This window comes from Henckelia pumila, unplaced genomic scaffold, assembly GCF_033568475.1.
Source record: "Henckelia pumila isolate YLH828 unplaced genomic scaffold, ASM3356847v2 CTG_525:::fragment_3, whole genome shotgun sequence".
NCBI lineage: Eukaryota > Viridiplantae > Streptophyta > Magnoliopsida > Lamiales > Gesneriaceae > Henckelia > Henckelia pumila.
In genome coordinates, this window is record NW_027331857.1 from 4,805,186 (window position 1) to 4,816,765 (window position 11,580).

The window sequence follows — 11,580 nt, forward strand, 5'->3', positions numbered from 1 at the left end:
TGAGATCTCAGACCTTATTCACGTTCATCGGTCGTCTAATCCTGTAGCACATAATTATGCCGATAATTCGGTATTTTGGTACGGTATGCCAGCCCGACTGAGTCATCTCATACCTTATTCACGTTCATCGGTCGTCTAATCCTGTAGCACATAATTTAGCTAGTTTTTCTGCTTCCTCCCATTCTTCATTTGTTTGGAGGAATGGTGGGTTTCAATCTTGGTTGTTTAGACTTGTAATGAACTATTTTAATTAATAAGATTACAATTTTTTTCTAAAAAAAACATATTTTTCACATATTTTTGAGAAAATATGTTGTTTCGTGTTTTATAATATTTATAACATTTATTTCCTCCGTCTCAATTATATAATTCACGTTTTTTTTGTCTCAAATATATAGTCATATATCATATTTAGTAATATTTTTTTATACTCTTTACTAATATACCCTTATTAACTACACTTTGAAAATTGTGTAATCATTTTTTAATACATTAAACAAGGATAAAATAGGAATTTTATATAAAATTTGTTTTTTCAATAATTTTTATTAATTTGTGTGAAAAAAAAAGTAAAACTATATAATCGATACGGATGGAGTATTTTTCTTTTTCCCCTTACGTTTCAATGAGTAATTAATTAAAATTTGTTCCAATAAAATACCATTTAAACTTGTGATTGTTCAAAATTCAAAACTTGTCTAATTTAATTGGACCAACTTGCATTATTTATAGCATGTGTGTAACGCACTAACGCATAGCAGAATTGTGCATTCGAAGGTGGATTAAAAGTTTCCCTGACATCTTACTTTTAATTAAGAAACGATAATATTATCTAGTTGAGTTAAAAAAAATGATAATATTATCTTCATTACACGAACAAATTAAAAATAGCATATCATCTACACAATAACTTTACAAATTATAAGAACATAATTACAAATTGTATGTAATCTGAATAATAACTTAATTCCAACCATAATTATTTTTGGAAAAAAAAAACACACAACTATACAAATGTGTAGCACTTGCGTAGAGTAGCTAGTTTGATAATTGTATTTTGTGTGTTTGGTGAAGTGTTCTTTGGTTTTACCTGAAATAATCCCATTCAAAAGTCAAAACCTATTTTAAAGGAGTAATTTTTTTAAAAAAAATAAATAATAATAATAATAACAATAATAATAATAATAATAATAATAATAATAATAATAACAATAATAATAATACAAGAGTAAAAAAATAGTGCTTTGTTTTAAATTATTTAAAGTAACCATCATGTATAATTTTATGTATTTCTTTCCAATATATGTGTTTTTTTATGAATAAGTTTTCTTCGATTTATTTTATATCGTTCAAAAAATAAAATCATGAATTAAAGCATATGAATATATATATTTTTTACTATTTTGTTTGCGTGTTCGAGTGATATTCATAAAGATTTCCCATATGTTGCAATAAAATTATACATAAAAACTTTTATGATATCGTTCTTAGATGATTTTTATAACGGATGTTCGAAAATTATTAAAAAAATATTATCATTTATTATAAATATAAATCGAGTTGATTTTTTTTTACAAATATAAATTCACGAAATTTCTTACACCATACATCGTGCATGCTCTCAATTATCACTATCATCTAATTTCCACCATATTTTCGACATTTGACATGATCACATGACCCATTCTTTCTCATGCTTTGAATCATTGAAAAAAATATCGGTGTTTTTTTTTTTCCATTTATTTAAATTAAAAAATCAATAAATAGGTATAAATATCATATCTGTCCATAAATCAAAAATCACCATACCTATCGTTAACAGCAAAATTAATTGTTTTTCTTTTTCATTTAAAAAATAAATTAAAAATAATGTTTCTTAACATGCAGTCAAATGAATTGTTAGTCGTGAAATAAGTGAAAATAACATGTATAAAAGTTTATGAATGATACTTTAAATTAATAAAAATATTATTACTAATGTATTTAACACAGCGGTCTCATGACAAGATTTAAAGGATGTAATTTAAATAAAATAAGTCAATAGTAAGATAAAACGTGAAGACGACGAATGTATGTTAGCTTGAGCCCCGTGATTCTGTTTTTCAATTCTTACTGGTTATTACTTTTAAATAAACTCATAATAGATTTTTTTTAATAAAGAAATAAATGAAACCACAAAGTGTCGTGTAGCGCTAGTTGGCTACGCCACTTATGAAATATGATTTGGTTACGTTTTTAAATTAAAAGACCGACTTCCATTGTCATTTTCCCTATTGGAATTTTATTCGTATTATTAAAATTAAATTGTGGTTGCGTCCATTATTGATGTTTCGGTATTGTCAACTACTTTTCATGGAAATTTCCGTGGCTTTTCATCGGGGACAAGTCATCTCAAGGCATGTCTTTTTGCTTATTATTTTTTCTTTAGCAAAAACTCTTATGAAACAGTTTCAAGGGTCATTTTTTTTAGACGGGTCTTTTATATGGGTTATCCATTAAAAAATATTATATTTTATATCAAAAGTATTACTTATTATTATAAATATGGATAGAATTGACCCATCTCATTTGTAAAACCGTCTCAAAAGAGTGTTACTCTTTTTCTTTTTCGTTCATTCATCGTGTTCTTCTATATAATTGAAATAATATAACAATTTGAAACAATTATTCATGTTTTTATTAGAGAAGAGTGATGTAATCATCTAATCTAAATATTAAAAAATGTAGATTGAATTTGGAAATACCGATAAAGATATTATTGTAATTTTTTTTTGTAAAAAAAATTAACTATTTTTTAGGAAAAATAAAATAATTTTATCAAAAAACAGCAAACCAATTAGAGATTTTCTTATTTGGACTATATAGCAATGGTGGCACACACGTTGCGTATGTAACGAAAAAATATGATAAATATGTTCATGTGTAACTTAATACATGTTTTCAAAATAAATTTAATGCATTTAAATAAGATGTCTAAAATATTTAACACACATATATCAACAGCATGTACCTTTTGGAAAGGTATTGAACAAAAAAAAAAAATTGAAAATACAATAATCCTAATATATACATGTTCCACGAAATAAGCAATTTCATTAGTTAAATTTAAAAGATATTTATGCATTTCAATATTTGAACTAAAACTTCCTTCATTGCCACTTGGATTTTTAATTTGTAGACGTATAATACTTGTAAGAACCGAATAGTCGTCGTTGCTGCATAAGATCCAATGCCATGATATTATGATTTCTAGCAAAATAATATATGAAAACTATTAACATACTCATGCACCAATAGTAAAATTGCAAGAAAAATCACTAATTTGAAAAGAAACTTCATAACATAAAATTTAAAGCTCCCAAGAAGAAAATAACATTAAATCACGTAGTCATCAACAATATTCAAAACTTGGAATTAAAACACCTACAAAAAGAAAGCACACAAAAAACATTAAAATGTGTAAATTAAGTAAAATCATGGCAAAACTACAAAGCAATAACAATTTTATATTTGAACTAAATAATATTTATAGTATTTACCAATTCTGAAAACATATGAATAAAATTTATATTTATAAGTCAGCTTCAACTTTACGTAATCAAACATCAAATTTCATTGTCATCGTGTTTTGGAAGATATATTAGAGTCTCTATTTCAAGCATTGACAGAATTAGGCCTTCAAAGAGAATGATGTGAATATGGAAGTCCAGAGTCAGTAATTTTTGCAAAATTAAAGAGCCCTTCCATTCTATTTATTCTTTTGTTCCATTTCTATGGTTTAAAACATATGTTTTCGTAATTGTCACAATGAGAAAAAGATATTTATGCTGAAAAGATAACTCATATAACATGATGAATCTATCTATGCTATTCTTTTATAAGTATCTATCTTGCATTTCCTTTTACATAAGTATTCGTTATGGTATTTCAATTGCAAGATCATAGCATGAAATTAAAATAAAATAGTTGGAGGTTTGCATACCTTGTGAAGGTTTGTCCCTGCAGTATTAGAAAGTTTGAATGTGGTATGAGTTTATGTACCTTATAACCTTTGGTTCCTCATTTTGGTTCTTTATGTTTTGAATTTGTAATCATCCAAGAACAAAGTGTTAGAATACATGCATGAAGAGTGGTTTCATACTTTCATTTGAAATTTGATTCATATTTTGGTAAAAAAAATATTGAAACAAAAGTATGTTAATTTATCTAATCTATGTAAACATAATTTTCTATTATGCAAAAGAAAAGTTAAAGGAGTAGATACGTTTAAGAAGCTGTCCGGCAGGTATTGTAAACACAATTCTTACTGAAATTAAGCCAACTGAATGAAATCTTCAAACATGAATAATAAAGTTTAAGAAGCTGTCAAGTTTTTTTGTCTCTCTTTATCACGCTTAGATTTCTAATTCAATTGAAAATATTCCGAGACTATGAAATTGTGTCAAGCATGGAGGCGTTCCTCCATCTTCAGTCAGCATACCAAGACTGGTAAATAAGAATATGGATTTGGGTGGGTATGTAATAATAGAAAATAAATTATGGTATTGGATTTGTATTAAGAGGCTATAATGGTAAGTTTAAGTTTATTGTGTTTCAAATTATTTCTACCATTTTACTTCATATGATTAGAAATAATTTAATGACTTATATCTCAAATTCCTTCCTTATCTTTCCCAAGTTCTTTCTAGTTTTATGTTTCTGCTCACACGTGTTATTAAGGTAGTGTTTGGGAGAGTTTCTAGGAAGTACTTCTCAACTTTTCGGTAACAAAATTTCACAAAATTTTAAATTTTTGTTAACGAAGAAGCTGAGAAGTGCTTTTAAGAAACTCTCCCAAACACTACCTAAATTATGTATTGTTAAGTTATAATTCTTTTATGATTTTCATCCATGATAAAAATCTTGGTTGAATTTCTTAAACTTATCAGCTACTTGAAATTTTTTTTGCTCAACGTATAATTCCTACTGCAACGCTGCCATATCAAAAAGGTAAATAATGAAAAACTCATGAACGCGGACACATCGCACAACTTCTATATGGGTCCAAAATCTGCACTTAGCAACTGAAGTTGTGAAGTTCTTAACTTTTGCAAGACCAATACATTTATAGATGCTAAAGTAAATGGACTTGAGTATGTCTTCTTACGCCTTGGTCATGTTTAGTAAAATAAATAAATTTTCATTTGCACACTTTTATCGAACAGTTTGAAGTTGATTTCTTTCAAAGTAGCAGAGAAGCAGAAGAGAATTTATATTGGCAAATCAGTACAACCTGAATACTGTAGGACTCATGTAACTTAAAATAATAAAATGAATGCGTTTGTTACCTTATGCAAGACCCAATTTGATGATTCTTTTATGGACTCCAATGGTTTTCATTCAAAAAACTTCAGAAATTGGAGACAATTTCTATTGTACTCTAATCCCTTATAAAATAGTTAGAGACAATCATCTTCTTTCAAGTTCGTCAAACGTACCTAAAAATTCTAACACAAAATAATTGATTCATAATTTGCTAGCCTAGTCATAATTCTAGCGATGAAGATTGTTCTTCTTTTTAAAACATTTCGTCAAACAGTTAATGATCGAGTTCTTACTGACAACAAATGTGTATAAAATAAACTGTAACAACATTATCTTCCAGATGAAAAATAAGAGACACGAATTGAACACAGTACTTAAAAAATATCATTACCTTCATTCATTAAAAAATTAAACCACCTATTATAGTTTACCATCGCAAAATAAAGGGAAACTCAAAAATCTTACGTAATGATGGAACAATTCCGCAGTCTTCTCAGTTTCTTTCACAGTACAATGTAAGAAATTCAAACCCTCTACTCTGGTCAGTCTCCTATTATATATAACCTGCAAGTCAATAAAATCTGTGCACAAATTTTAGAATTTGAGTGTGAGAAAGTCAACACAGAGAAGGAGGAGGCTTTCTTTGTATTCATGAGGGAGGAATTTAGGGACGGTTTGTGGAAGTTGCGAGATTTGTGAGGGAGAAAAACTTGATCGATGGCTTTTGGAGAAGAGAACATCAGGAACGGTTTTTTTACCCACGTTGTGAGAGAGCTGAAGACGGTTATTCTTTTTAGCCAACGTTGTGAGAATATTGGAAGATAGTATTATTGGAAAATAGAAAAAGTCATACCAACACATCAAAAAATTAGTATGTGACTCTCGTCTTTAATAAAATAGTAAGAGATAAAATAATAAAAGATAGTAAGAGATGGATAAACTCGTAACGAACGATTGTCAACGTTCTTAATAAATTTACAAGTTTATTTTTTTAAAAAAAAATTATCAATGAAGTTATAAGACGAGAAAAATCCGTTTGAGAATAGGATTGTAATTTGGCATGCTAATTACACAATGAGGATGTGATGTTACTTAAAATATTAACTTAAAAAGAAAATATATTGTAATATTTTTATCATTAATTTAAATAATAGTCCAAATCGAATAAACCGAAATAGTTTAGTAGAAAATAAAAAATTAACTTAAAAGATAATATGTAGTAAAATATATTTTTATCACTAATTTAAATAATAGTTCAAATCGAATAAATCAAAACATTTCAGTAATTTAATAAAAGACCAAACCGAATAAATTGAAACATTTTAGTAAAAAAAAAATAGTCGAAATAAGATAGTTCAGATGTCACATTATATAATTAAAAAAAATCGAAATTAAATTGAATCAAATCAACCAACGGATAAACATCCGTAATTTCAAATTCCAAGCACTTATTTTTCGAGTTATTGTGGTGAATTTTAGATTCATCACAACATAAACTCGTCGTTTAACTCCAAATTATTCGATCCAAATTGCAGGTTATTCTAGTTTGTTTTCTGATACATAGGATGTATAATGAAGATTGTAGAAATTGAAATATTTTTTGTTTAGATTCATACCCCAACAACAAAAATTCTAATATGATCCAAAAGTTGCCACAATATTTTCTTGAGACGAGTTAGGCGGTGTTTGAGAAAGTTTCTAGAAAGCATTTCTCCGTTTTTTCTCAACAAAATTTTTTGAGAAATGCTTTCTAAGAACTCTCCCCAACACTAACTTAAAAAAGAAGAAAGGAAGATGATTGCCCTCCGTTCCAGTAGGCTTACAAACAACAGATTCATTCAAGAAAATGTTTGTGCCTATTATAGTCTCTTTTGGCCATACAAAACTCCTTTCTAATCAGGGAGTCGTAGCCGTGTTGGACCATATTCCTGATTTTTACAATTATACAATACAACCTCAAGTGCTCAACCATCCATAGGATGCTTACTATCACAGGCACCGTCACTAGAATTACGATCATTCGGGATTCCGGTTGAATCGACATCATCTACATTAACGTTGTCTTCTCTTCCAGCGTCCTCATTTTCAGAAACCGAGCTAACATCCATCTCCTTTTCCAGAGAGTCGAGTTGCACACACTCTGGGACTGAATCGTGTGGCGAGCTATTATGGTCCGAATCATGACTGCTCCTATTTGATGGTGTCAAGGATTCCTTTCTCACTACATTGAACAATATACCGTTGTGAATTCTTTCCGGCTGCAAAAAATCTCCTTCGCCCACCATAATGCTAGAACTGGTGCTAGGAAGAGCTCGGTTATTCGAATCTATCTGATCAAAATCGGTATCAGATGTTCTATCTGGCGTTGTAACACGCGAGAAGTGATGGGTTTGATCTCTTCCCGAAATCTGGACGCGAAGGTTGTTTCTGTTCATCCTTGTATGGCTCTCAAGATTCTGTACAAAGTCGACAAACTTGTCTGCCGAAGTCGTTCTCATCAAGGGACCGCCAGATCGTGTCCAATTGTGGAGATCAACGCTATCAGATTCACTGTCACTTCCATCATGAGGGCTACGGTTTGTCGCAAAGTTTCTGCCCGTACCAACTACTTGGTGAAGAGATGACTCGACATCTACTAGAAGGTCATCTTCCAGGGAGCCCGTTGAATTTTCTCGAGCAATGACGTTCCAAGAAGGGATTCTTTTGGATGCATTGAATCGGACTGTGCTGGCTAGACCATGAGAAGCGGCAGCTGCTCTTTCAGCGCTTCTCTTCAACCTTCGCATATGGTTAAGTATGGCAACACACTCATCCAGAGCAAGCTCAATTCCACAGTTGGCTTTTATCGTTGACACCTTCTCCCAGATGCATCTTCTGCCTTGGTTTGCAGCCTTTTGAAGTTCAACGTACGATGGGTTCTGTATAATTTTCGCTAACTGCAATTACGAGCGAAAAATTTGAGAAACATGACGACTAAACAAACTACACAATCGCGTCAAAGGAGCATCCCCTACTCCTGTAGTGTTAGAAATTGCTTAAAAAATTTGTTTTCAGCTTTTCCTTAACAAAATTCACTACCTATATGTGATTCAAGTATCACATTACTCTAGTCTCCTATCAAAAAAGGAAAAAAGAAAAGAGATTATTATATCTTCAACAGCACAAATAAGTTCAGATATAACATTGAGCTATTATCCTGAACTTGCTCTGGTCACAAATTCTCCTTCTTTCAGATTTAATTTGACTAAAAATGAGATGACAGAGTTTAATATTGCATATACCTGAGAAAGAGTTGCAGGCATTACAACAGTTACATCACCCTCCCAATCCTGAGCAAAAAGCTTGGCAATTCCCCCTAATGGAAAACCAAGCTCCAATATTTGATTGCATCTGTGTTTCACCTCCATCTCAACCAGTTGGGCAAACTACAAGGGTAAATAAATCTCTGTGTCAGTTGAACCATGCACATAAAAGAAAATTCAACATGAAGGAAATTCTAGGTGAATAGAACTATTGCCATCAAATAACCATCTATCTAGTTTCCATCTTCGGTTATTTCAAAAATGAGAGTGGCAGTATTCAAGTAAATATCAAGAATCATGCCCAAACTAACCAAAAGTTATCCAATAGTGGCGTACAGATAATGCTAATACAACCAAGCTCATTGTTCCTATCAACAGCATCATAGACAAAAACAAATCAAGCATATTACAACAGCTTCCATGTATGCAGGTTCAAGCATTTAATATTAGATACGTGTATCGGAAACCTATAATACATACCTTTGCAGCAAAGTTGCCTCCGTAAGCCCTAACAATCTCTTTCACCCTCAATAAAGGTGCAATATGAGGATTCGCCTGGCTCACAATAAAATGATTGACGTTGAAGAGTTCTTTCAATTGCATCATCGGCAAATCAATCTCCAAGCTACCATCCCGCCAGCGACGCGACGCTGCACCAGAAGCCACATCAGGTTCCAAATGAAAGGGTGGGTGGTAAGGCACAATTTCACCAGACCTATCCTTGGCCATTAGCTCTTGAGCTTCAAATAGACCAGGAAAGGCACAAGAAGCTGTCACTGCACTCCATATAACAACATGAGGTGAAGTCAAGTAATTGAGGCATCGCGGTGGTTCATGCTTTCTAGGGGAGCAAACTGTAATGCCCAAGATCCGCCCTGTCATGTCATAAGCTTCTTGAAAAGTTAGATTGTTTGTAAGATGCCTCAGCATCATCTGCAATTGCCTAATCTCGTGAACAGCACCCTGCGTCACAATCCTTTTGGAAACCGTAAAAATCCCACCCAACTGGTCAAAAAATTGAATAGAATGCCAAGAATCCTCAAAGAAGCTTTGAAGCTCCGGCCAAGACCTGGTAGCAACAACAGAACACATCACCGATCCCACACTAGAGCCGGCGATTATCCGAGGCAGAAGTTTGTGCTCCACCAAAGTTTTGACAACCCCCACGTGAAAAGCTCCCAAAGAAGCGCCACCGCTTAATAGCAAAGCGGTTCTACCAAAGGCATGTCTAGTCTCATGCATAAAAGCAAGCTTCTCCTCCAATAGTAGCTCTTCCGAATCAAAGTCACAGACCATTCTTAATTGGGTAGTGACCTCATCTATATACTCCTTTATGAGTCTCGGTACCTGTAGCCTCTCCTTGTGAAGCTCAGGGTTGCACATATTACCAAGATTTCTCACAAGGTCAGCTCTCATACAAAACATAATATCTCGAAGCGAACCATCTTGGCGGCGGTGGCGGAGCTCTTGAAGTTTATTTCTTACAAGCTCCTCATCATAGAGATCCGATTCGTTCATTCTAAACATCTCCTTATCAAGCATCTTAGCAGCATGAGCCCACTCGTCATAGGTCCCAGCAGATCTCATCATATTCCTCCAAAACTTCCTCCTATAGGCCATTTCCGCCCTCATTTTCAGATTAGTGTATCGCTTCAAGGAAAAAGCAATGACCGTCACCATAACTAAGATCCCTTGTGGATTTCGAGGATGAAACCATGAGACTACCGGTGCTAAAAAATCCCTCAAAATATTCTTAGCTTTGTAAAAGCGCATTAACAACACTCGGCAGATATGGTGCCTAAAATGTGACACGGACTTGCAAAAAAGGATTCTGAAAGCAATCGTTCGACCAAAGAGGGTCGAAGGTCCGATCGAGAATGGATCAACATTTGCATCATTACTTATCTCCATGTCCTAAAGTGTCAAATTTTAGCGTAAACAATATATCGGGAACTTCAAGATTGGATTAACAAACAATTTCCTAGCTAATAGCAGTACTCTGCACGAAGCCACTTGCTCCTCTCTCAGAAAAAAAAATGATTAAGAAAACTACAACTCATAAATCATTCTATACAGAGAAATCTCGATGTGCAACATGAAAACAAGAAATAAAATAATCAATCAACAGCTTAACAATTGTAAAGAAGCTGAAGAAAGTAATATCAGAACCTCCAAATTTCAAATCTTGGACGAAAAATTCAGGTAAAAAAATCTATCTCCGTACACAATATCATAAAAAAAGACAACGTCCCAATCCGATTAACGAGGACTTCATTCGGAGGAAAACCCGCAACCGCTAAATCCCGGATGAAAACAAAGTCGAAATAAATGAGTACGGGCAAAGCCAACGTGGAAGGTGGAAGCATAAATGATGATTCACGCAAGCATGGGGATTCGCAAAATCCGAGAGTCCGGATAAGATCAGATCACGACACCGTTTCGCGGTGACAAGGTGACGCCTGGTTGATAATGGTAGAATCGAGATTAAACATATAATACCATCAACAAACAACGAGCACGCGACTTCCTTCTTGCATTGAATTCGATTATCGTTTCGCCATTGGTTTACCTCTGTAATCGCCATTTTTGTTTCTTGTGATCGACAATAAATATAAATACTAATACTAATACAAATACAAATAAATAATTAGGATGAATGGCGAAACAATGCATCTATAAATTGCTATAAATTATTACTTTAAAATAGTTTTGGTAGACACGTGGACTCTTTTTAGAGCAGATTTTAATTTTGGAATATTATTATAATATTCATTAAAAAAAAAAAAATTTGTTATAATATGAGTTCTTATCAGTAACACTCATGTGAGACGGTCTTATCCGTGAGACGGGTCAACTCTACTCATATTTATAATAATAAATAATATTTTTGACATAAATTGTAATACTTTTTAATGGATAACCCATACAAGAGATTCGTCTCATAAAAATGACCTTTGAGACCGTCTCATAGGAG

At 32.3% G+C, this 11,580-nt stretch overlaps 1 protein-coding gene and 1 long non-coding RNA gene across 2 annotated transcripts; both read right to left on the bottom strand.

Annotated features, from left to right (window-relative positions):
* Positions 1 to 2,965: 2,965 nt before the first annotated feature.
* On the bottom strand, positions 2,966 to 6,050 carry LOC140873328 (uncharacterized). The gene is made up of 2 exons (XR_012147999.1): positions 5,770 to 6,050; positions 2,966 to 3,215 (listed from the first exon to the last, which is right to left on the bottom strand). It is a non-coding gene; the product is annotated as an uncharacterized lncRNA (long non-coding RNA).
* An 878-nt stretch (positions 6,051 to 6,928) lies between these two features.
* Positions 6,929 to 11,202, bottom strand: LOC140873175 (triacylglycerol lipase SDP1-like). The gene is made up of 3 exons (XM_073276186.1): positions 9,087 to 11,202; positions 8,586 to 8,729; positions 6,929 to 8,240 (listed from the first exon to the last, which is right to left on the bottom strand). The coding sequence occupies exons 1-3, from the start codon at positions 10,515 to 10,517 to the stop codon at positions 7,269 to 7,271; spliced, it is 2,547 nt and encodes an 848-aa protein (XP_073132287.1). The 5' UTR covers positions 10,518 to 11,202; the 3' UTR covers positions 6,929 to 7,268.
* Between the last annotated feature and the right edge of the window lie 378 nt (positions 11,203 to 11,580).

Excerpts from the sequence above, each read along its gene's own strand:
- LOC140873175 (XM_073276186.1), bottom strand. The coding sequence starts at position 10,517 with ATGGAGATAAGTAATGATGCAAATGTTGATCCATTCTCGATCGGACCT. Across the intron at positions 8,730-9,086 it reads GAGGCAACTTTGCTGCAAAG|TTTGCCCAACTGGTTGAGAT; the intron begins GTATGTATTATA and ends TTACCCTTGTAG. Across the intron at positions 8,241-8,585 it reads TGCCTGCAACTCTTTCTCAG|TTAGCGAAAATTATACAGAA; the intron begins GTATATGCAATA and ends TCGTAATTGCAG.